Source organism: Rhinolophus hipposideros (assembly GCF_964194185.1).
Source record: "Rhinolophus hipposideros genome assembly, chromosome: 9".
Lineage (NCBI taxonomy): Eukaryota > Metazoa > Chordata > Mammalia > Chiroptera > Rhinolophidae > Rhinolophus > Rhinolophus hipposideros.
In genome coordinates, this window is record NC_138055.1 from 41,796,614 (window position 1) to 41,823,734 (window position 27,121).

General features: G+C 36.6%; 1 protein-coding gene across 2 annotated transcripts in view; it reads left to right on the forward strand.

Annotated features, from left to right (window-relative positions):
• The window catches only part of FGD4 (FYVE, RhoGEF and PH domain containing 4), a 181,771-nt gene extending 164,089 nt beyond the window's left edge, over positions 1–17,682 (forward strand). For both annotated transcript variants that reach the window (XM_081058310.1, XM_081058311.1), the window contains exons 11-17: positions 4,933–5,105; positions 8,584–8,614; positions 9,104–9,196; positions 9,466–9,591; positions 12,758–12,898; positions 15,489–15,629; positions 16,823–17,682. In XM_081058310.1, the coding sequence (XP_080914436.1) occupies positions 4,933–5,105; positions 8,584–8,614; positions 9,104–9,196; positions 9,466–9,591; positions 12,758–12,898; positions 15,489–15,629; positions 16,823–17,077 (960 nt within the window). In that variant the 3' untranslated portion in view covers positions 17,078–17,682. The remainder of the gene's footprint in view (positions 1–4,932; positions 5,106–8,583; positions 8,615–9,103; positions 9,197–9,465; positions 9,592–12,757; positions 12,899–15,488; positions 15,630–16,822) is intronic.
• The last annotated feature ends 9,439 nt before the right edge of the window (positions 17,683–27,121 follow it).

Sequence of the window (27,121 nt, forward strand, 5' to 3'; positions counted from 1 at the left end):
TAAGAACAAATTGTCACGCAGAGGGGTATTCTCATTTTTAAAAAAAAGAACATATGGTCACCATTTGACCCAGAAGTTCTACTCCAAGTTTATATAACTCGAGAAAATTGAAAACATGTGTCTACACAAAACTTGTACATGAATGTTCATAAGAAAATTATTCATAATAACCAGAAAGTGGAAACAACTTAAATGTTCATCAACTGATCAATGGGTAAGCAAAAAGTGGTATATTCGTGCAACGTACTGTATGGCAATAAAAAGGACTAAAATACTGATACATGACACATTGATGAACTGAAAACACTGTGCCAAGCTGTTCGCAAAAGGCCACACACGTATGATTCCATTTATATGAAATGTCCAGAATAGGCAAATGTATAAAGATGGATGTAAGGAGTGATTGCCTAGGGCTGGTAGAGAGGAGGAAATGGACACAGGGTTTCCATTTGGAGTGATGGAATGTTCTAGAACTAGATAGCAGTGATCATTGCACAATTTACAACTATATTAAAAACCATGAATCGAACATTTTTAAAGGGTAAATTTTGTGGTATATCAATTATATCTCAGTAACATTTTTAAATGTATGGATATTATTCAAATTAACTATAAAAATCTGCATTTGAGCTCAACAGAAGTACTTCACCTTTCCGAGGTTATGAAGTGAACTAAATATAAATCAGGGACACACGATGTCCTGTCATAGTTCAGAGGTCTACTTATTTTGAAATGTAGGTTTTGTTTTTCAGGTGAGGCCACCATATAGGAGACAATTGACGTTGCAAAGATAGTTATATTCACAGATTCCCCAAACGGGACCTGCCAAACCATGGGGGGTGGGGTGCTACACGATAAAGCACCAGAGTCACGTAGGCAGAGGGAACAAGCTGAAAGCTTGAGTAGAGCCTTATTGTAGTTTCTGCAAAAAGTAAAAGGCAGGGCAGGAAAAATAGGTTTAGGATTCCCTAGTGTAAATAACTATCAGACTCTGGGAATAAGGGTCTATTGTCTGGGACCGGGCCCTAGGGTGATTAGGGCAGAGGAATGCTGACTCAGAGTGAGAGCCTGATGAAAGAGGAGGCGGGGGTGGGGGGGTGGGGGCTCTGGATTGGTTGGTTTCCATATGAAAGGTGTGTTTGCAGGTTTCATTTGCTGTCTCTAGGAATCGAGAGGGACAGTTCCTCCAATGTCCGCAAGGCCATGAAGCATCAGAAATGCAGATTAAACAGACGTGCTTAATACACTATTCTGGTTAAAATGCCTGGGAATCAGTGTCTTCCCTTTGTCTTTACCCTGCCTTTAGGTGCTTAGGTAGTTGTCTTTTCCCCTCTTCCACATTAGTGTTACAGTTTCTATAGTGTTAACTCGGTCTAACCAGTTGCCTTAGTTTAATTTTCACATTTGAGAATTCTGGAAGTAGTTTTAGGTTGAATACCTTGACATAGAGCCAAATTAAGCAGCTTTTTGGAGGACAGATGGCAAAGAGCCTTGGGGGAAATACAGTAATAGTAACTTTGAGGCAAGGACCCATCTTGTTCCCGTTATTATAAGCTATCAAACATATCGTGCCATTGCCTCCTGGGAGAATGGAGTCATACAGCAAGAATTGTAGGAAAGCCACATTCATCATTTGAAGACCATCTTAGAAGCATTCCCTGCAGTGTTTATGCTTTAATCCTCCCCTCTAGTACTGTCCTTGTCACAGAATCTCTTCTCTCACCAGCACACTTTTCCCATAGAGCTTCTTGGGGTGTTTTTTTTTTTTTATATATGTAGAAACTTCAGAGGTCCCATTTTTATTCTCTTTTCTCTCTAGAAAGAAAAAGAGGGCTACTTTTCTATTTTCTACTCTGGGATGTTACATATGTCTGGAAAGTCTAATTATATTTAGAATCTGATTTTGGCTTTTTCTAAAACAAACTTGAATGAAACAGTCACTGGTGACACATGAAATTGAATAATTGCCATCAAATAAATATATTTTAAGAGACTTGAAAGAAATATTTAAATAACACTGGAGATCAAGGAGGGGGACACTTCCGGTACTTTTTAATACAGTTGAGACTTGCTTCTAGCTTTTGACACAGCTTAGCATTTCTAGACTTGCCTTTCCAGCCAGAGATTGCCTGTCAATAACTACTTCTGCACAGTGGGCATGTGATAAAAAGGAACGTGATGCACTGAAAGGAAAAGTTGATCTACTTGGTGCTACAGTTGCTATAACTTCCTTTTTCTGTGCCAGTGGAAATCCAGAGAGAAGGTGGGGGTGGCTTTACCTCAAGAGCAAGGTCAGAGAGGGAACAGGACTAGCTAGCTACCTAATTCCTTTACACATATGGTCTCTTCTACTTTGTAAGCAATATTTTATATTCTTAAGAGGTCTCACCTTCACCTCTTGGAAAAAGAAAAAGGGTATTTATTGACTAGCATTGAATTGTGATCTGAGTTATAAAAGGCTAACATATAGTTTGTGACAATATGGAACGTGAAGTCCCACTTAGGACGACAATAGTAGGGGGAATGTAATACTGAAAGCATGAAAGGGAAAGAGAAACATACCATTCCTTATAATGGCATCTTATCTGACCTCCATAACTCCAAAAAGCAAATGCATAAGAACTTCTGCTTTCGTGGACTTGTGTTTCTATAAAATAACAAGACTTGGCTGAACTTTATAAAATGAACTTGAGTACAAGTATCGGATAACTTGGAAATTTTATGTCATAACATTACATTTGTCACTCAGTTTGCAGAAAATGTGGTGGTTGTTGCTATCTTGAAAGTGTGAGTCCTGTCCATTTTGATGGTGGCTCTGCAGGTCCTGCTGTACCCGTCACGGCCTTCATCAAATGGCCTCCTGAGAAGGCCTTGATAGAAGAAAGAAATGGTAACATGAGCAAGTAACAGACTAGCTGTTGCCTTAATCAGGTTGGGGCGGTGATGAGAACCTCTCAGAGTGTTTTCAATGAGGCTCTGATCGCCATAGTTAGAATACAGAGGACAGTTAGTAATAAGGCATAGGTCATTAGTGTTCTCTTCCAGAAGTGTAGATGCAAAATGTGGTACTGAGATATATCTGATAAAAATGTATTTTGTGTCCTTTAATTATCTAGTTGTGGAAATGAAATTTAATGACACTGATTACAGGAAGTTGCAAAATAATATATGAGGAACAACTGGTGAGAAATTGGCTTTCTGAATGAGTACGAGAGACGGTGTCACATAGACATGGTGACGTGTGTTAAAGATCCATCAACATTTCTTATCTTTATGGCTGTGTGGAGCCAGACAGAGGGCCTGGCAGAACAGGACATCTTTCCTCATTTAATCCTGTCAACAATCTGTGACTTTTACAGATAATAATCCTGAGACATTAGAGGTCACATTGCGCACAAGGGTTTAAGGCTCCAGTTGCTCTTGTCTTAGAAAAATATATGTAACTCTAGAAATAGCACAAGAAACAAATATGAAGTAGCAAGATAGGTATGGCCCTTCTTTAGGAGTCTGCCTACAAATTAAACTATATACAGAGGGTGCCAAAAAAATGTATACACATTTTAAGAAAGAGAAAGCTGTAATAAAATTGTAATACTCAATATATACCGATAACAAAAGATGAATACAAGTCATGTGTATACATTTTTTTGGCACCCCCGGTATTTAGTCTTTCATCCCTTTCCATGTTTTGATAGATTCAGTGTGAATTCCATGCCCTCCCAAAATCATTGCTTGAGCCTGACTAGCAGGTACTGTTCATTGTTGACTAGAAATGAGGCACAATACATAATTGGATTCAGTTGGAAAATAAAGCTTTTCATTTTTAAAAGTAGATCGTATAAAGATATTTAACGACTCTTTGCTAAAATAGGTGACTTTTCTGTTAATTCATACATGATGAATTATTAAGCAAGATATGGGCCAATATAAAACAGTGACTTAGTTATTTACATAAAGTTAATGTGCTAACCCGACATGTTCTAATGAAATTGAAATTAATAATTTTAGCTCTTCTTAACATTAAACTCACTGATAAACATGATAGCTAAATATTGCTCTAACAGATATTATAGAATTATTCTTGAAGACACAACAATTAGAAATTTTTTGTCTGAGGACTTCAACTTATATGGTTGAGAATAGCCTGAGAACTTTAGTTGATTCTTAATATACTGTTGCTGAATTCAATTGAACTAACTTTTTTTTTGCCCCTGCCCCTTCTCCCCCCGGTTTTTTTTAAGCCATTGTTTCTCAATTTAGTTGTAGGACAGAGCTCCTTGGCCCGTGCTGCTATTATGAGCCTTGCATTCCACCCTCTTCCCCCACCACCAGGCGCTGGTCATTGGTCAGCAGCTCAGGGCAGCTCTTGCTGCCGGCCACTCATGGCTTCTGGCCACTCATGACTGCCAGCCAGCGTGGCCACAGCTGCTCACAGTAGCACATGTCAGCAGACAGCAGCCCATAGCAATATACAGTAGCGCACACAGCAGCTTACACCGACCTCCAGCTGCTCACAACAGCCCAGCTCCAGGGAGAGCCATTGTTCACAATCTTAGCTGTAGAGGGCACAGCTCATTGGCCCATGTGGGAATTGAACCAGCGGCCTTCAGCATTAGGAGCACGGCACTGCAATTGCCTGAGCCACCGGGCCGGCCTAATTTTTTTAATAGTACAAAATGATTGGTTTACTTAAATTCAATAAAACATTTATGAATCAACGAGGGGAAGTATATGCGATAAATTCTAAAATATGATAATTTTGACATAAGCGTAAAATCTCAATATAGTATTTAAATAATTTTGCTCACATAGACAGTAATGTATTCCTTGGAAATTCCTTGGAATATTGTCTAAGGCTACTTTCAATATTCTTAACTTTTCTCTCTCTCCTTTGTTTTCTTGTTTATTCATATGTGTTCTGCTTCCCTGCAGTTCAACAACATGTTGCTGTACTGTGTGCCAAGATTCAGCTTGGTGGGCTCTAAATTCACAGTTCGAACCAGGGTTGGCATTGATGGAATGCAAATTATAGAGACTCACAATGAGGAATATCCACACACTTTCCAGGTATCTGGGAAAGAGAGAACACTAGAACTTCAAGCCAGGTAAGAGAACCATTCCTATCACACAGCTTTCCAAAAGCATCAGAATGAATCATAGGAAAGAATAATTCTGAGGATCTTTCCCAAGTGAATGCTACAGACCTCTGGGAATCTGGTTGGACATAAGTGAAAAGATGTAAGCTCTTGAAAAGCAGGAATTGTGTTTTCCCTTGTGATTCCTCCGTAGTGACTAGGATAGTGGTTTTCTAACAGTAAGCATTCAGTAAATTATATTTGCTCTTCAGATTTACAAGGTGCTCAGAGAATGAAGTTGTTAGATTCAAGCCAAAGTTTTGATTCTTGTAGGAAAAGGTTCTCCCCAACACCTTTTTCCCTCCATCATTCCTTTTGGTCCACAAATGTTTATTGATGCTTATTATTCCATGTTAAAAGTTGAAGCTTTAACTATCAGTTCTTCAGAGGCTCTGCATTCATGGGACTTAATGGCACTTTGATGGAGAGAATATTTGGAGAATGCAGGGTGGAAAAGGTAATGATTCTCTGCTACAGTTGGAGGATACATGAAGGAGACCATTTGGGGCTCTAGTGGCCTTTAGCAACCAGGACTTCTGGAAAGGGTGTCCCCTCTTATATGCTTTATTGAGTGGGAGAGAAAGGATTGGAATCCTAACATCCTGTCTGCTAGCATAACCATGTTTGGGAAAAAAAAACATGAGAACCACTGTGGTAGAGTACAGCTGCCTCATGCATGAACCACTGGGAGACGGAGTGCTTTAAATAATTGCTTTTGAAGACTATCATCCATTTATCCTCATAAAGACCTAGCATGGTGAAAATGGGGATACTCCAAAAAGTCACAGATCAGAGGGTTAAGTGCCAATCCCAGCTCGACAGTTCCGATACCCTAGAATCCATGGAAAGTCAGAGAGCCCGTGTCTTCCTTTACACCAATAGCATGTGATTCTGGCTGCTCAGGTGAATTCATCCTGGATATTTATGCTTAGTAACTGCCTAAAAGCTTAAACTTCAGACTTTCAAAAGAGAATAAAATAAGTAAGTTTAGCAGGAATCTATGCCCTGGAGTCAGGGAATTGGTGAAATTACAGTTGTGGAAGATGGGGTAGGCTGGGAAGGTTTGAAGAAATAGCCACCCAGTTCTTTGATTTCCCACTGAAAATATGTACTGAGCCTGGCATTACTGAGGGAGCTACCAGGGGATTACTCTAAAAGTTAAAAAGTGGCATTTCAAGCATGAGTTAAAATGGTGGAGGGCTTGGCTTTGAATACCATGGTTTTTCTACCTTATCATGATGGGGTTTGGGCCCTAGTCATCAAACCCCAGAGAAGAATGTATGATGTGGACTGAGTGATTGGACCTGGCCACAAGGTCTCACCAGTAGTTCTGATCACCATAGAAATCTTCATGGCAGAAGAACAAAGGTGCTGCTGGCTCAGAAATATCAGCATACTTCCAAATCTGCAAACCGGAGAGGTGTGTCTAAACAGCAGAAGAGAGATTATCAAGGTTTCTTGGGTTACCTGAATGGGGACTCTAGTCCTCCATTAACAGGTTGGGCTGTTTTCTTTTTAGGAAAGGGCTAATTCATGAGGAATTTTCTTAAATATAGGTAGTTACCACTTTGTAGAGTTCCAATATGCAATATTGGATATATTCCAATTAGTATTGAAAACGTGGTCCTTTTGCCTTAAATTTCTTATGCCCCTAATATCATTGCTCTAGTTATACTTATAATTATATGGTGAATTAAAGATCTAAATTAAGCGATTACTTTTCATGTAGTCTATAATGACTCTCTCAAGAATGGACAAACAACAGTGGTTCCAGAAAGGTAGAATGTTATAGGGATTACGTGGAACCCCATATTAGATACATATAAAGAGAATTCACTTCTGACTACCTGGGAAAAAAGTGTTCTGCTTTTCTTGCTAAATGAGCTAGCCTCAGGACTGACTACTTCTTATACTCTGTGGACTCTTCCATATTCAAAGGCTTATAAAGTATTCCTGTTTTATATAAAGTTTTTATTCAGTGGTTTTCTATTGTTAAATGAATATAAAAATATAGTTATAAGTAAATTAAACAAAAAAGCTAAAAAAAAAGTCTTCCATGACTGAGAAAGTAAAACAAAAAACACTAAAGATTTGTCAAGTTTCTTTGCATTTAACAGGCAGAAATCAGCTAGCAAATAACTGCTTTCAGGGCAGTGGAACTGATTTTGTGGGGACAGAGCACAGCAGTATGGAGAAATCTTTTTTTGAGGGGCAATATTGAAGGCCCACCACCACCACCACCACCATCACCACCACCACCACCACCACCACCACCACCACCACCACCACCACCACCACCACCACCACCACCAGGGTTCTTGGTCCAAGTTTCCCCAGATGAACAATAAGCAGACTCTTCCATTTGACAGGCACAGATTCCAGCACACCATGGCACTTAATAATAAATTTGCTGGAAAGATGGTGTCACAGGAGCACACCTCCTGCCAGACTCATGCATATGTGATACCTGTGGGATCAAGGCATGTGACATTCAGGCTGGAACTCAAACTTAGCCCTAACCTACCAAACACATGCAAACAGAGCCCACCCACTCTTTTACTCTCTTGAAAATCCCTCAATTGGACATTCTAGTCCAGAGTATACTAAGAGGGATTTTTCTACCGTAGTATATAACAACAGTCAGCTACATAAGCTACCTGCAAGGGAGATGAAATAAAACTTGTCTTAACAGGAAAACAGGGAATTTGACTATAGTCAGAGAAATTTTTTCCCAACAGAAAATTATTAAATACTTCCAAATCAGCATAATTCCAAATCTGCAAACCCAAGAGGTGTGTCTGAACAACAGAAGAGAGATTATCAAGGTTTCTTGGGTTGCCTAAATGGGGACTATTAATATGTGAAACTTCCTTCCTACAGGTATTAAAAATTTTTTATTTTGCTTTTATCTATTATATAATCAGTTAGGTATGGTATTGCCTGAAGCCTCCTAACAAAATAAAATTAAATTGTTTATCAAAGGAAATGTTAAGTAGCTCCCTAAGGTCTTACAAATGTATTTTAGATTCTCAAGAATGATTATAATCTTTTTAAAGATGGGCTATGACTAGTAGCCTTTACAAGTTTCATCTGTTTTTATAAAGGTGAATTGGAAGACTAGTTGTATGTACAGTATAATGCTAGCTCTACCTGTTATATACAACTTGATGGTGGTTGTTTAACTTTATGTCAGGGTAGTTTATTAACAGAAGCTAAACGTATCTCTCGTCATCAAAAATTATGTGTACCAAAGTAAATGGATAGTCTAAAATTCTGTTTAAGAATTTATTTTCCAATTGCCAGAGATTCTGTTTAATTTTGATTGTAACTCCTTCTTGGACATCCCTGAATTCTCCAGAAAGTTGAAACAACATTAAAGCATACTTTCATTCACCAGGTGTAACTCATTAATGGTCTCTGCATTCAGTTTAATTTTGTTTTGTTTTAGTTCTGAACAAGACAAAGAAGAATGGATCAAGGTAAACCTGATTTCTATTTTCATTTTTTGGTAACCTCTGTATGTGTACACAAACATGCACATACCGTGTTTCCCCGAAAAAAAGACTTAGCCGGAAAATCAGCTCTACTGCATCTTTTGGAGAAAAAATGAACATAATACCCAGTCTTATTTTGCTGTAAGACCCGGTCTTATATAATACAATATGATATGATATGATATGATATGATATGATATGATATGATATGATATGATATGATATGATATGATGATATGATCCCAGGTCTGACATTAATTTTTGCTCCAAATGACACATTAGAGCTGATTGTCCAGCTAGGTCTCATTTTCGGGAAAACAGGGTATTGTTGCATTGTGCACATCTTGTAGTCATCGGATCAAGGTCATTTAAGTGTTAAGGTGATTTCCACCACAAATATTTATTTAATAAAGTAGTTTTATTAATTTGTATGTGATATTCTAATGTGAGCTTTGAATTTTACTTATATTTTAGGCCCTTCAGGAGTCTATCGATGCTTTCCAGCAGAGGCATGAAACCTTCAGAAATGCAATTGCAAAGGATAATGACATTCATTCAGAGGTTTCTGTAAGTTGAATTAAGTTTTCAACTTTTATCTGTTTTCTCTTTGCAGTTACAAAAGATCTATCTGGTCATCTTGTTCTGCAGCCTTTTCCCTTTGCAGTGCTAGAACTGAGAGCCTTTGCATACTGCTTAACCTTCTTTGAGTCTTTTACTTTTCTTCCTGGGTCTAGAATTTCAGAACATGGTATGAGCAATGTTATTAAAGTGGTTTGAATGAATGAATATGACAGTTTTTTTTTTTTCTATTAAAATTGAATCTCTTTCCTTTTTAGACTGCTGAGCTAGGAAAAAGAGCCCCAAGATGGATCCGAGATAATGAAGTGACGATGTGTATGAAATGTAAAGAGTCTTTCAATGCACTGACAAGGAGAAGGCATCACTGTCGAGCATGTGGGCATGTGAGTGAGATTTATTGCTCATTCACGTTAAGTGTTATAAAATCATGTACTTGGAAAAGACCCAAAAAATCATTCAGTAAATCACTTCATTGATAAATGTATTTTAGTGACAACTTTGTACAAAGCACTATGCTGGGTCCTGAAAACTGGTAAGCAAAATGATACCCAGCTTCACACAGCTTACAGTCTAATGGCGAAAATAGACCAATGTCCAGTAAATGGACTAATAAGCATTTCAAATTACTGTAAATGTAATAAGGAAGCAATCAAGAAGTTAAAAATGGAGAGTAATGATAAGGAAAGAGTTTTTGGAACCAATTGTAGCTAGAAACATGAAGACTTATCTGAGGGGTTGGTATTTTGGCTGCTGCCTAAAAGGTGAGAAAGAGCTAAGGACCACAACAAGGGAAGTGTGAAGAGGTTCAGGCGGTGAGACTCTGTATGTCAAAAGCCCTGAGGTAAGAAAGAGGGTGGGCTATTCCTGAGACTGCCAAAAGGTTATGTGGCAAGAGCCTAAGGAATAAGTTGAAGTGTGACACAAGAAATAATTAGAGAAATAATAACTAAAAGAGCTGATGGCTTTGAGAAAATAAGAGATGGAACCTTTTTTCTCAATTTCATCATAATGGAGCATAATTAGCATGAATGGAAGTTCAGGATTTTGATGGAAACTTCCCTCCATTGTAACAGAAAGGAAAAAGGTAAAGATGGGCACAGACGTGGGTGTGTGTTTAATTTAGTGGGGGAAAATGAGGGAATTTAGGTCTGAAGACATGTATATTTTCATTGAAGTATGAGGAAGAGTCATCAGCTGGAAGTGAAAGGGGCAGAAGGTTAGGGTTGGGAGGCGGCTTCCAGAAGGAGGGCTAAGTATGAAATAGTTGTCTCTGATAAGGGAAAGCAAGCCTATCAGAGAAACAGGTGGACTGCGGGTGTCCATTACAAATTTAAAAGGGCACATTCGTTCATTTAATGGCAATAAATGTTTCTCTAACAACTCAAGCTAGAAAAGGCACATAACAGGTTTTCAGCACTTAAGTTGTTTCATATGGAAAGAATGATAAGGAACAAAGCAGGAAATGAAACTGGAGAGAGGTAGTAACAGGCTTTGGAGAACCTTGTAAACCAAGCTGAAGATTATATTTTCTCTGAAAAGCAACGAGTAACCATAGTGGAGGGTATTTCAATGTTATGGTATGATTAAGTGCAACAATTTTTTATTAATACTTCTTTTAGATTAGTCTTACACTACAGATTTATTCTTTTTTCCTAAGTTTCAACTCAGTGAGACAGTTTTGTAATCAAAATTAAATTGATAGCATATATCTTTTATTCCCTCAGGATAAGACTTTTAAAAAAATCTATCATTGAGTTTGCTTGAAATGATTTCAGGTACTGACATACTTACCTTCTGTAAACAAACAAAAATGTATTTGAATGTAGATCATCAAAATACTATGGTATGATTTGAATATAAGATATTTGTTGACAGGAATTTACAGATACAGACATATCTAATTCAAAATCCTAGAGTAATTTCATTGTAATTATGAGAAAACAGTAAATAGTTTTTTATCATGAATTTTCCATGCTGTGAACCTAAACTAGAAGTTTACCTAATATTTTTATTTCTTAAATAGAGTATATCCACTATAAATTTGGGGGAAATATGCTTCTAGAAGCAAGAGGATAACTTTTTTAAACTAAAAGATTTAAAAAAAATTATCCTATAATATTTAGGAAAAACACCATCAATCAGAAATAGCATCTATCCGTTATAGTCATTCGCTCCTTGGCATTCTGTAAATGTTTATTGTGTACTGGTGAGCAAAACATACAAGGACAATCTCGTAGAAATTACAGCCTAGTTTGGGCAACAAACATTATTCAAATAATCACACAAGTGTATGATTATAATCAGTGTGTGAAAAAGTACAGGGAACTCTAGAGTAGCATGGTGACAAGAGATGTGCTCTATAATGGAAGTTAGAGTCATCTTCCTTGAAGAAGTAAAATTTTGAGTCAACATCTGAAGGATGAACAAGAGTTAACTCACTGAAGCAGAGATGAGAGAGGGTGGGAGCAAGCACTTTCGGGACTGTAGAAGCCAGTGCCACTAAAAGATACAGGGAGTAACAGGGGCAGATTTTGCAGGACTCTGTGGACTATAGTTAAAAGTTTGTGGGGCAGCCCGATGGCTCAGTTGGTTAGAGGGTGAGCTCTTAACAAGATTGCTGGTTCGATTCCCCCATGGGCCAGTGAGCTGCGCCCTCCACAACTAGATTGAAAACAATGACTTGACTTGGAGCTGAGCTGTGCTCCCCACAACTAGATTGAAAAGCAATGACTTGACATCCTGGAAAAACACAGTTTCCCAATATTCCCCAATTAAAAAAAAATTGTTAATTATCCAAGAGCAAAGGGAAGACTGAAGGATTTTAAATAGAGGAGAAACATATCAGATTAGTATTTTTAAGAGAACATCTGATGTTGTTTGGAAAATAGCTTGGAGGGATGTAAGAATAGACACCTGGAGGTGTCAGTAAGAATGCTACTACAGGGAACAGTCACAAGGCTATCATCATCCAAGCTAGGACACTGATAGCTTGGACTCAGGTAATTACAAAGAAGATGTAGAAAAATGGACAGATTGAAAGACTGTTTAAGAGGTAAAATCAGCAGGACTTTGTAATATGAGTCTCGCGGGGTGAGCTATAGAGAGGTGTTGGGAATGATCCTAGGTTTCTGACTGGGCATGGCTGGTTAGATGGGCGTGCCATCTCCTGTGATAGGGAGCCCTAGGAGAGGGGAACAGGTGGGGTGTGGTGTTAGGGGAGAACTGAGGGCAGGGAAAATCATGAGTTCATTTGGGGAGAATATTGATGAAACATTCGGGGGTATGAAGAGTAAAGGTCTGGACCAAACCTTTGAAGATCTCCCATCTTGACAGGCCAAAGAGAGAAAGGTGAGCAAGCAGAGCCCATCACAAACAGCATTATACTACCATGATAAATGCTTCTAATGTTCATGAAGATATTCTTAGTCTAATAAAAATTTGCCTTTTATATTTAATTATTTCTCATTTATTATCATTATAACTGATTATTGTTTAAATCTTATTCTTTAAATAGGTTTATTCACTCTTCATTATCTTTTCTAATTGAAGGTGGTTTGTTGGAAGTGTTCTGATTACAAAGCTCAACTTGATTATGATGGTGGTAAATTGAACAAAGTTTGTAAAGACTGTTACCAAATAATAAGTGGATTCACAGACAGTGAAGAAAAGAAAAGGAAAGGAATTTTAGAGGTATGAAACATTAAATGTTGGATATCATTTGGGTTTTTATACAAGGAACATAGAATTGTCTTTTGACCCTGAACAATACAAATAACATATCTGGCTATTTCTTAGTATTTAACAATTTGGAGAAAGGCAAGCAAGGTTCATACTTTTGTTCTATATTGCTGAATTTGGGGGTCATACGTGGTTGTCTAGAAAAAGGGGCAGTACTATGTTAAACCAACATGCATTTGAGAGTGAAATATATTGTGTTTTTGACAGTAGCTATAGTCAAATATTAGAGTATTAATTGTCGTCTCTTCTAATGCCCAAATTATTATAGTATATTTTTTCCATAGGAAAGCTTTTTGCTCAATTTCATCATATTAGCTTTGTAAACAACTGCATGAAATTATTAAAATTTAGATTAAAGTATTACTTTATTACATGGAAAACTCTTCCAACTTATTGTCCTGAAAGAATCATTTAATAGCCAATGACAATAATCTTATAACTGCATTGAAATGTTGAAATGTCTCACAAGTGAATTTGACTCATGTTTTAGAATAAATTCAGACCCCTGAGCTTCAGAACTAGAAAGCAACTTATATCTGAAATGAGTTTTACACCCAGAGATATTAACAACATAAGGAATAAATTATAAGGCCTAAGTTCAAGATAGCCTGTGAAGAAAGTCTGCGAAGAATAAGATCATGGTCAAAATTCTATGTATCTAAAGTCGTAGACATACTGGTTTATTAAGAATCAATGAGCGTATATTGAGCATGTACACCCTACAGGCATACAGAGGTCATTTTGGGTAACTGAAAAAGGATCATAAACTTCAAGATCCATTTAAGGTTAAAGCATAGGCCCACAGACTAAAAATATAACTCTGAATTCTAGGGTATATAGATGTTACTTGAATGGCAGACCAAAATGGGACTTTCTCAGGCAGAGGGGGTGGAAAGAAATGCTTCATTGACTCCCACGACCACAGCCTCAATACTTAACAGCAGCAACAGATGTTATACACATAATATAACTTGTTATAAGGCCTGAGTTTCAGGCTGTATCTATGAAATGAAAATCTCTAGGTAGATTTCTAGGAAAACCTATACTTGGGGAAAAATCAATTACTTACTAGGTTAACACATTTAATCAAATAAATGTACAACGTGAAATCCATAAATAGAAGATAAGTATGTATATGTGCATAAGCACACACTCATACATGCATATTTTAAACTTGTTTTGTGTCAATTATTTTGTTATTTGTGCTAGATTGAGGGTCAACAAACTTTTTCTGTAAGGGGCCAGACAGAATCTACTTTAGTTTTGCAGGCCAAGAGGCAAAACTGAGAATATTACTTCTATAACAAGAGAAAAAACAAATTTTCACAAATTTTTATTGACCAAATGTAAAATATAATTTAGTATAATTTTTTATTGTGGTAGGAGGAAGAATGGAATTCTTTGGAGTGGAGGGAAGATAACATTTCATTAATTAGAGTCCATAGTTAGTGTTTCCAATTATCAAATCGATTTTAAATGTTCATCTGTGAAAACTGTTCTTAGCTCACAGGCAGTACAAGAAAAGATAGATGGTGGGCTGGTGACTGTAGTTGCCAGCCAGTGCTTCTTAAACTCTCTGTGATGACCAGCCATTTAATTTACAAACCATCACAGCTCGGAATTTTTGTAAAATACACAATCATGTACTTGGGTATCATCACAAAGTCAAATTGCTATGACAGTTTCTCAGTGCTTCCTCTTACTCTCCTTGTTTTTATCTTTAACCAGTAACAAAACAGTTTGCAAACCAGCACTATTCAATGGACCACGTTGAGTAACACTACCCTGAGGATTTGAACAATAGAAAATAGAAGCAAACCAGTTGCTTTCCATAATGTGTATAATAAAAACGATCATTTCGTCAAATTGTTTTGTTCTCTTTTTAGCCAGTGAGATATATAAATATAATCTATTAGGGGGCAAAGCAGAAAGCTGTAAATGGCTCTACAAAGAGTTAATGTAATTTTTAAACTGTTTAAATTATCTCAGGTTCCAGGACAAAGTTTGCTGGTCAGTATTTGCCTTTTTGTTACTGCATTTTTACATAGTCGAAGTTGGTATGCATTGTGCTTAAAAGTTTAGGCTCTGGATCCAGACTCAAATCCTAGCACGCCAGTTCCTAAATACGTGATCTTGGGGAAGCTATTTCATATCTGAATCTCATTCATAATGAAATTTGTAACTTTTTGGTGTTAGTATGAAGATGAAATGAAATAATATTAAGTAGAGAGCTAAGAAAAATGACTGCATAGTAAGCAGTCAGTAAATGACTATATTTTAACTTTATTTAAATTCAAGGTCTAGTAATACCAAGACTTAAAATTGGCTTAAATATTTTTTCATGCTAGTAATAAATCTAGATGAGTCTTTAAGTAATAATTGTAGATGAACTTTTTTTGGACTATCCCAGTAGACATTTTATATAAACACATTGTACTTTATGAATTTTTTTTTTTTTTTTTGCGTTGACACTTGTCTGGTCCATTTTGTGTTTTTTCTCTCTTTTTCACTTTCACTCTTTCTTTCCATTGGATTTTTCTAGATTGAATCAGCAGAAGTATCTGGAAACAGTGTGGTATGCAGCTTTCTTCAGTATATGGAGAAGTCAAAACCTTGGCAGAAAGCTTGGTGTGTGATCCCCAAACAAGATCCTCTTGTGCTGTACATGTACGGTGCCCCTCAGGTATCTAAACTGCATCTGTCTAAAGGGACAGAGGTCGTCAGGGGCAGGGGGAACGCGAGCAGACACTGAACTCAAAATGCTTCCATCGCTCCTCAATGGAGCAAGAGAGCTCCGATGGTTTCACTGTTTTCATTGCAAGTGAAAAAAAGTAACTAAAATTCAAGTTTATTTAAGCTGCTTGATTCCTTTCATAGCCAATAATTTTTTCACCCTCTGGATCATTCTCCCCTTCTCATTCCCATTCATTGTGGGGTTGAGAAAAAGGTGAGTTGAATTAGAAAAGGACTTAGGGAGAAGAGGGTGAAGCAGAGGGAGAAGCAAGGAGGAGAAGGAGCCTTTTTAATGACAGGAAATAAACAGTAAGCCTTTCACCCCCACCACCCCCCTGCCACCGCCCCAATAGAGGAATACCTGGAAGAGAAATTGAGAGGGAGAGGAATTTAAATCAACCTTAGAATAACATTATCTAGTAATAAATTTTTGAGACCCATGTGTGCATGGATCTGAGATAAATCTGTGGGAACAGCAGACATGTAGGTTTAGCATCTAACCAGAGCGTTGCCAGGCACTGCGGATTGTGTGGTGCTTAAATAACAAACAGCACTTAAATCAATTATACATTCACCTAGAAATATATAAAACTTTAAATGTACCTGTGGTCTTTTAGCCTATATCGATATTGAGGGCTAGTAAAACTATTTTATGTTAGAAATAAACTTAAAAAGCCAAGGTATATATTTTACTCTGTTTCATTGTTTTTCCCAAAACCTTGTTCTGTCCATAAATAAATTGATGGAGGAATGAATGAGACACCAAATAAAACTGTTTGGTAATGAAAGAATCATTAACATTTGCTGCTTTTATGCAGGAAGATGACTATTCCTTTCTTTCCTTTTTCACTGAATGAAGAGCTGAGTGGGCTCCCTCACAGGGAGGAGGTGTAGGGCCAATGAATCCTAGCTGGTTTGAGTGTCAGCTCTCATTCATTACTTCATCCAGCCAACATTGTTAGTGGCCTCAGGTGCAGAAGCTATGCTAAGCGCTGGATCACGATTCCTGTGCATAGAGACCTCACCGTGTAAGTCTGTGTGGCCTGGTGGTAGGAAAAGAGCTTTAAGGGAGCCAGATCACAAGAAGACATGCATAGCAAGCTATCACATCTCACATTCTTCTGTACCATGTTCTTTCTTTAGGATGTTAGAGCCCAGGCCACCATTCCACTCCTGGGCTACATTGTGGACGATATGCCAAGGAGTGCAGACCTGCCACACAGTTTCAAACTTACCCAGTCCAAGTCTGTGCACAGCTTTGCTGCAGACAGTGAGGAACTGAAGCAGAAGTGGCTGAAAATCATCCTTTTAGCTGTCACAGGTGAAACACCAGAAGGACCTAACGAGCATTCAGTCATCTTGCACGATCATCCTGACCCTAAAAAGGCAGATTGCTGAACTCCAGGACCAACCATAGTGTGGGGGTCTGAAGACTTAAACAGCTTCAAGACATTCCCAGTTCTCCTTATTCATCTCTTAGCACTTTATGTTGAAAAATATAGGCTCATAAATGCATCTGTTAGGGCACTATTTTCTTATGTTTATGTACTCCAGTGGAATTAATGTGCAGAGCCATTCTACCGATAAAAGTTGGAAATAATGTGAAAAATGGAGCATTTTTTAATGAACTATTCCTTGAAAATGTACTTTTGTCTTGAAGAAAATGATATCAATTGATTGTCTCACTATCAGGTTAGAATAGGCCACTTTCATTTAAGAAATCTTTTAATGTCTTCTCTATCACATGTAGGACTTGTAACAGTTTGAAAGATATACCTCTATGTTGCCAAAATAGATCCATGGTTTAAAAGAATACAGGGACAGTGTAGGCTGTTGTATTAACTTATTTAATTTAGTTTATAAAGCTCAAGCAGCATCAATAATGTGTGTCCTGTAATAACAAAAGAAGAAGGACAAATTGTTGGTGTTCAAACTTTCGACTTACTAAGAAAAGATAATAATTGTTTTTGTAGAAATAGTCCTAAGAATAAAATATCTCAAGTAAATAGCAATTGTGTATATATAGCATTAAATATTATATATACATATGTATATATATGTATATATATACATATATATATGTATATATATACATATATATATATACTTTTCTCTTCAGCTTTAGGTTCATATTTGTCTCTAATTTATTTTTTAAATATAAAGCATGTTTTATCTTGGAATTGAACAATGTTCTAAACTTAATGTTTTTGGTGATTTATGTTTAATGGATTGACATCTAAAAGTATTAATATTTTTATAATAAGAAAAAGCAGTAATTTATGTGGCATGGGATATATTAGTGAATTCCAACAGTATTTTTTAAGTACTATTTTTTTGTTCTGTGCCTATTAAAATAGTGCCTCTCTTTGAAGGTGCTAATGATTCCTAGTATTTAAGTATAAGATGAGGATTTAATTAATGCTTCAGTCTTGATTATTCTGAGATAAAATGCATTTTGGTCACTGGGATGAGCGAAGTCATACAGGTTATTTTGTCTTTTATAATCCTCTAATTGTTGCAGCAGTTAATATCAGCATGTACAAAAAATTTCACCAAAACCTGAACTGTATACAAGATACCTGACCTCACACAGAAAATGGGACATAAGGAAACTACATTTACTGTAAAGTTTTTCTTTGCCATAAGACAGTTAACGTGGTTAAAAGAGGACTATATGTAATTAACACTTAAGATAACTGTATGGGCCTATTCCTTGGTCAGACATGAAACAAAATTCACATGTGATAACCTCTGTTTGAGGGGAGTGGATAGATATTAAAGGAAGTTTATGCTCAACCCTTTAAACCCGTTCACTAAAGAAGAGGGGAGTGGGAAACACAATACTGAAAACTGATATTTTAATGATAGATTTTTTGGGAGGTACAAGATGACTGAAGAGAGTCTGAGCATTTTTTTCCCTTTTATTCTTCTGGGGAATCTTGATAGACAAAATATAATTCCTGTGACGAAGGCTGCTCTTCATTATATTATAGTTATAATTAAAATCTTACATTAAAATCTCACATAGCTATTTAGCTTAATCCTTTTCTCAAATTAGATCTAGGTTTTTGTTGTTTGTTTTTTCATTTACTCTGTTATGCCCCAATTATGACTTTTAATACATCAGTCCAGAAATCCACAAGAATGACCCCACTATCTTCTGCCTTTGGGGATTACACTTTAAATGTAAAATGGATTCATTCAGAATTTCACATTTCCACTCATTTATTCTGGCCCTTTTAAGAAATATTTGAAATATCTCCTATTTTTCTTCACCCCAAAGGAGCAGAAAAACAGAAAAACTTCATTATGGCTGACATGATTAGGTTGCCTTCCTCCATGAAAGGAATACCAGCCATGATCATTTACCTTAAACCAAATACTTGGAGCCAAAAAGAGATAAAGGTAACCTTTTCCTATTAAATCAGGGACAGACTAAGAAATATTTTACATTGCTTCTCTTTTCTCATTGCCAACTGTGTGTGTGTGTGTGTGTGTGTTCATGGCTGGTTATTGAGAAAGTTAAACTATAGCTATAGATGATGCTTTGCTTTTCTTAATCTCAAGAAAAGAGAAGCAATAAAAATGGAGAATGATTATCAGGGGAAGATGACTTGTAAATCTGGATAGAACAATTGAAATGTAAGGGCCAAGTAGAAGATTTATGGGCCAAATTTTTTTTGAAACTGTTTTGAACAGCAAGTCAACTATACTTTCCCTCCCAGTAAGTGCTTCTCCTGGAATGGAAGTAACATGAACACACTCGAGTTTGGCTCAATAAATATCAATGTTATTTAATTTAGAATATTGAAAGGATACTCATGTGAACAGAATATTTATTATCATGCTCTTAATGTTATCTTTAATTTGTTTTAAAAATTAGAAATGGTATTGCAAGAAGAGAATTTGTTTATCCAGTCACCATCTTCACAGTCACCCCATGTTCTTTAGTCAAGCACAAAAAAAAGGAATGAAGCAGCCTTACCTGTTTATTGTTGAAGAATCACTAATGCTTTTACTCGGAGTAAAGCAAAGGAATACTCTTAGTTAGCCATTTAGTAAACACTCAACTAAACCAAAAGACCTCAAAGTGTGATTGGTTACAAGAACAATCTATGCCTTTTACTTTCTGAGACACCTAAACAGTCATGACAAATTGAACCTAAAAGAAATAATTGCTTGCTTTCCTATTAAAACCCACATTCCATATGGCTGTTATGCTTTATTTTCTCTAATTTGGTGCTTCCCAGGTTATCTTTTCTTTAAAGTGCCCTTCCTCCACACTTAAAAAAATACTTCTTTGATAAAAACTGCTGTTCATTATAAAACATTCCAGTTTTTAAACTTAAATTTTGCTTTATTGGAAGTCTACCATTTGGTATATCAAGTATGAAATGTAGTGCAGACTTATCTCCAGGTTTTAAGTGGACTCAATAAGGTAAAATGCCACCAGCCACTTTTGTAATAAGGGTATCTGTCGTGTATGCAAGCAATAAAACTCTTCAGGGTATGTTTTTATACTGAAATTTTAATATGAATGCCCCTAGCCACAAGGACATAGGAATTAACTTCTAGAAGTGATAATGTAACTCATTGCTCAGTATACAGAAGAGAAAGTATGCGTGTGGGGGAAGTGGGCATTATTTCTTGGATTCAAGTAACTATCAAAAGCATTTTGCAAAGCGTATGGATGGTGAAACAATTAAAGCACATCTGCACTACTCTATCAAGCTACATTTCATCTTTCACGAAGTTTAATGCTACATACAGGTTGGTGTACTTATCTTCACTGGGTGACCTACCCTAATTTTTTAAACACCCCAATTTTTTAAAATTACCAAATGCTTTTTAAGAACTAGCCTTTTAAATGTGCCCTGTCCCCATATATAGATATACATTTGGATTTTTTTAAAGAATACTTGTAGTCATAAGTATACAAAAAAAACTACAAACTTTATAGTACTGCAGGGTCATTAATGATTCATTGATGCCTTCTGAAAACTTTATATCAAAAATACTTGTGCAAGTTTGCAATTATGTTTTACTTTTTCTTGTCTACTTTGTGGAAACAGGGTATTTTTTTTTCCCTTCACATTTTAGACCTCACTTCTGGTTACATTCAAAGCCTTAAGTTCTTATTCTGAGCCTATTGTCTGTGATAACTCTAATTATGATCTTTCTGGGCTGGATCTATCCTGAGGAAAAGGCACCAACAGGAACAAATAAACTTCTAGGGAACAAAGGTCTTATTTGTTTGCAGGTATCCTTGCTATAATGCAGAATAGAAGAGTGATAAAAATTTCCTACATCACATGATGTTCGTGTTAGCGGGTCTAAGATTAAGCACATGTTATTTATAAGCTAAAATTAATTCAAAAGATAAGAATGTCTTAATGTTTTCGTTCTTAAAGTTTGTATTCTTCAAGAATGTATTAATATAAAAACTGTGGCTAACCAGTTCTTAGACGTAGGACTGTATTGACATTTGTAGTGGTTCATGTTATTTCTTTATTCTCATCCAATTTTAATTGAATCAAATTGATTTTTATTTCCATCTTACTATCTACTGTAGATTCTCCAGAATTAGTAAATATGAGTAAGATATATAAAGACGGCTACATCTACTTTAAAAACCTTTCTGTGAATTTATGAGTATATGTATATATGTAAAAATACTGTTGATTTTCAATTCTTTTGTTTTCATAGGAATGAAGTTTTTATAGAAACTGTTCTTTTTAATGTAAACATTTCAACATAAATTATTTACATGGATTTTTAATATCATTCATTCTTATGTGTGCCCTGTAATCATGTCATGAGAGGATGATAACTTTGCTTTCTTTACTGATATGGTAGAGAGGAATAAAATTAGGAACTAAAATGAGCAAGAATGAACAGAGAGGTGCACAGAAAGAGACTGCTGGTCTTCAGATCAGAGCAATGTGTGTTAAAATAAGAGAAAAATACTTAAACTGCAGAAAGGATATAAACTATAAGAAGTAAACCTGTGTAACTGCATACTTATGGGATTTGTTGCACCTAGGCCATTCATTTTGCCTCTAAATTATACAGTTAGTATTTTGTCATTACTTTCTTTTTCCTTTGGGTTTTTTAAAAAATAATTTTGTTCTATGGGGCCATTTTCTGCACTGTTTACTGAGGTAAATAATCCATCTGAAGTCCATCATGGTCTTCTACTTTCTGGATTGAACATTTGGCAGAATGCAGTGTTTTTTCTGTGTTTTGAGATGATAGCACATGGCTTCTACACGATTGTTTTTAACTTGTTTGGGGCTAGTTACATGATGGTCATCCCTTCCTAAAACTCATTATAGGTTGAATTAGTGAGATGTAGATTTAGTGAGAAATTAAATCAAGAAATCTCATTGTAGCATATTTTAATAAATGAATACCAAATACATAGAGTGATATATATGTAGGTTTAGGAAGAAACATAATAGTCTGTGGGGACCATTATGAAAACAGAATTGCATTATATATTACACATTATATGGGTAGTGAAATATATCACTTGGTGGGGTTCTCCCTTCATTAGCAATCATGTCTGTATATAAAACTGTTTTTTTTGTTTTTGTATTACCACACTAGCATTTCATTTTGTGAGTGATATTTTTGAATAAGTGTTAACCTGCGTTTTGAATTGTTGACTGAGCAGTTTGAAAAAATATGTTATCAGAATTTTAGAGTTTACTCAAATGTGAAAAATGTACACAAATGTAATTTTTCTTTCCTAGCTATATAAATGTAAACTACTTGCAGATAGTGTATATATTGTATAATATATGTATATTTGGTCATAAAAGCAGAGAATTGGAAACATTGTAAAATTAAGCACTTTAATTCCTATTAAATATTAAATATTTGTATCTTGTAAATAAATACATCATTAAATGAATACTAACGACTTAGATGTTATGATTTTGATTGTCAAAAATTTTGGTCGTTTTGTCCTCTTAGCCCCAATGTCAATTATGGAGACAGGAGGGTCTGTTAAAATACAAGTCAGATCATGTTGCTTCTCTACTCCAGTTCCTCCAGGGGCTCCCCATTTTGCTCGAAACAAAAGCCAAAGTCCTTTTCTTACCATCAATGACGTTGTACCTCAGCTCTTTGTCTTCTTGAAAGAAAGAATTCAATTAAGAGACAGTTTGTGTAGCATGGGGCAGCAAGAAATTTATTAGTAAAAGCAAGTACACTCTGAGACATGGAGCGGACTGACCCAGGAGAGGGAAGCAGCCTCTCCTTACATTACGTGAGAATTTTTATTTCTGTGGGTAGAATTGTCTCTCTCTCTCTCTCTCTCTCTCTCTCTCTCTCTCTCTCTCTCTCTCTAGTATCTTTCATTCTCTCACCTGGCATGTCTCTGTACTACTCCCTTCTTGTTCCTAAGGTTGTCTGAGCTCATTACAATGGCCCTGAGAAGCAGGATGTACATTCTAATAAGCAGGATGTGTTCCCATCCCTCTCTGGCATTTTCCCTTCTTCTTGCTTTAGGGGCATGTGTGAGTCTGCTATCTTGCTGAGCTAGTTGTTTTGTGCCCAACTTTGTTTACGATATCCTGCAGAGCAGGATATCTGCGACCTAAGTAGGAACTGCTACAAGGGGCCTCCTAACTGGAGCTGGTTTCCTCCTGCACATTTCTATCTACCTACCTACCCTATCATCCCCCACTCAAGAGTTTGAGACCCTGAAATCTTCTAGGAGACGGATGGTGTCTCTTCTGTATCTACTTCCTGCTGAGAGGGGGCCGTGTCATAGTCAGGGTCTCGTTCTCTTGTTCTCTGTCAGGATGAAGAAGGTGTTGTCCCTGTATTTTTGGAAGGTGGGAGGCGAAAGTTGTGAGTGATAGTGTCCAGAGGAGACGGTTATAAATTTGGAGCTTCTATTTCCAGAGGAACAGGTTGGAATCCCTGGAGAACCATCATTTTTAAGTAGAACAGCTGTAACCTGGAGGAGACACACTTGACAAGTAGATTAAAAAGACATGGGCCGAGCAGTAGTAGAAGTAATATACAAAAGGCCCTAATAAGGCCCTAAAGGCCCTAATAAGGTTAGAAACCAAGTTATGGAAGGTAGAGTATGTCTTGTTGCCTGCCATATGGATTCAGTTGTTGGACTTTTTCCTTTGCAAAATTATTCAGCCTGATTCTATATTTTTGTAATATCTTCCTCTTCTTGACTGGTGGCATTTATGTAAGTGCGGTCAGTCTTATTAATTACTGCACATACTCCCCCTTGTTCAGCTAATAAATAATTAGGAGCTAGTTGGTTGTCAGGGACATGTGTAAGCAAATCAAAGGACTGCTGGAGATTCTGAAGGGTGCCGCCAGTATCTTGAACTATGGCAGCTGTGGACCTTGTTAGGTTGGGTAAGGTAGCCTTATAATAGGCAAATCCTCCCGAAGGGGCTGCTAGACCTATGAGAGCCCCAACACTGGCTAGAATAAGTCCAATGGCTCATTTGGGTTGGCGGTGAATGATGTTATGAATAGCTACTGATATGCTTCAGGGACCTAAAAACCCTTAAGGTGCATTGTCCTTCAAACTGAGAATTGTCAAAACATGGGTAGGCCAGGGCTATAGGTGGTTGGTGGTAGACCCTATTTGGTGACTCTATGAGTGGCCTCACAAGGTCCTATATGTATCCACCCACTACCACCCAGTACCATATATCTCCTTGCTTTTCTTTGAACAAACCAAGTACAGGCCAGCCTTATAACACGCACAACTAGCTGTTCCCTCTTCCTGCAATGCTCCTTCCCCTACATGTCTGCATGATTAACACCGTTGCCAATTTAAAGTCTTTGCTCAAATCTCACCATCACAATCTCACTTGACCACGATATCTCGGATTACAACTGCCTCCGCTATGCACCCGACGCTCCCATTCCTCCTTAATCTGATCTATGTTTTCCGATAGCACTTATAATTTTGTAACAAACTAAATAATTAGCGATTTTTATGTTTGCTTTTTTGTCTGTCTACACCCTTTATAATATACATAAGCTCTATAAAGGTAAAGGTAAAGATTTTTATCTGTTTTGATTACTGATATCCCCAATCCCCAGTAGAGTGTCTGGTACATCATAGGCACTCTGTAAATACTGAATATAAAAGCTTGTTATATAAAAGAAAAAAATGAACAGAATCTTCTAAAGTATCAAATTGTTATGGGTACAGACACACATTTGGAATAGCGGCTGACAGGAAAAGAAATCAACATTTTGCATACCCTGTTTCCCTGAAAATAAGACCTAGCCAGACAATCAGCTTTAATGCGTCTTTTGGAGCAAAAATTAATATAAGACCCGGTCTTAGGTTATATTATATAAGACCGGGTCTAACATTAGGTTTTGCTCCAAAAGACGCATTAGAGCTGATTGTCTGGCTAGGTCTTACTTTCGGGGAAACACGGCAGCTAAATTGTTTTCATACCAAAGCCAGATTTCTGATTAAGGGTTTAAAACATAGTCAAGGACTTTAAAATATAATGGTGAAAATCTTAGCCAACCTTTGCATGATGGATTATTGCTTTTAAAAAAAACCAGTTGCAACCCATTATCACCACCATCACTACAGCACTTGGACTGTGAGGAAATGAGAAGCAGCTAGTCACTGTGGCTGGAAGAGCCAGAGGTGCTGAAAGACTTATGTCCTGAGGAAGTGGGGCCGGCAGAGTGGACCTGGCCCAGAGTTTGAATAATGAGCACTTAGTCTGCAGTCACTCTCTTATAGAGGAAATGATTCATTCATTGTTTGAGTCCTGCATTTAAGTGAAAACAAAGCCATGTTTTGTCTCAGTAAAGAAAATGCTCTTTTATACCATAAGATGGCACCTCACAGTCCATTATGGTATTTTTCACAAGAAACAATATTTTTAGTTGATCCCTTAAATACAGCGTTACCAAATACATTGCACAGTGTCCTGAGTCACTGATACTGGGAGCTGATTGTCTAGGTGAAGTCCCAGTCTGTGGGCAAAACTCTAGGATGCTACTTCTTGGGGATTTGAGTTGGCTTAAAGGTTTGGGTTCACCTTCTATCAAAGAGTGCAGCTGGGTCTCAGGCAGGGACATAAAATAACTGTAAAAGCCTGATTAGTAACTTATCAAATCTTAATTCTTCTAAAGGCCACTTTTTAAAATGTACATGTGTGTGGTTTTTTTTTTTAATTTGGAAATACAAGGAACTCGTAAATCAAGGAAGTTTTGTCAAATAGAAGGTCAAGAGAACTGAATTTCTAATCCTTTCTCTTCTAGTAACAGGAACTGTGAACATGAACACATCATTTTACCTCTCTGAGCCCTGGTTTCCTTATTTGTAAAATACTACGGTTAGACTAAAATTTAAAATGATAAAAATTGCTAATATTCCTTTAGGCTCTAGTATGATAAGATTCTTATTTATATTTTTGTTATTCATTGTTCCCCTGATTCTTCATGCCTTTTTAAAAACCTATATTTGGTATCATATGCAAGTATAATTTAACTGTATTTATAAATATATGTTGTCACTTCTATTTTTCCAAATGTTCTTCAAGTGCTTCCTTAATATAGTGCAGTATGGAGAACCTTTCCTCCATTTCTGTGCAGCCAAGGTTCCAATCTCTCAGCCAAAGCCCCTTGGGTGTCAGTGGATCCGGTGAGTGCAAATAAGTAGCTGGTGGGCTCAGCATTAGTGCTAACAAACATATAAAAACAGCCTCTTCAAGAGTCAAAGCTTTTACTCAGGCAAATAGGCTGGGCTGATTGCCAGGTAAGGCATTCAAGTGCAGCATTTAGATACTGAGAAGGCACTCGAAGGGGCCATTTCTGCCCTGACCCAGCTCCCACGCCTAGAATCTGATTCCTAACCCCCAACCCACTTATCTGGTACCACCTACCTGTAAAAGGGCCAGATTTGACCCTGTAATTTCACTTCCATATACTTAAGAATACCATTAATGAAATTAAAAGACAAAATACATATTAAGAGAAAATATTTTCAACATATTTAAGAGCTTATTTTCCATAATAAATACAGAAAACTCATACAAATGAATATTTTAAAATATCAATGCAATGGGTAAATGGGCAAATAATATGAATAAGTAATTCACAGAAAAAGAAATATAAAGGACTAACACATACAAAAAATTCACTAATAATGGAAAGCAAATTTTAGAAAATGATTGCTTTTTTAACCTATTACATTAGCAATACTAAAAATATTTATACTACCCTATGGTGGGAATGGGAAATGGGTACTCCCACATACTTCTACTACAAGTATAAACTGCCACAGCAATATTTATTTAGATTTTAAAGATGCATACCCTTTGACTTAGCAATTCCACTTCTAGGAATCTATCCTACTGAAATACTAATAAAAGTATGAATATATACATGTATAAGGATATTTTTTGCAACATCATCTATAGT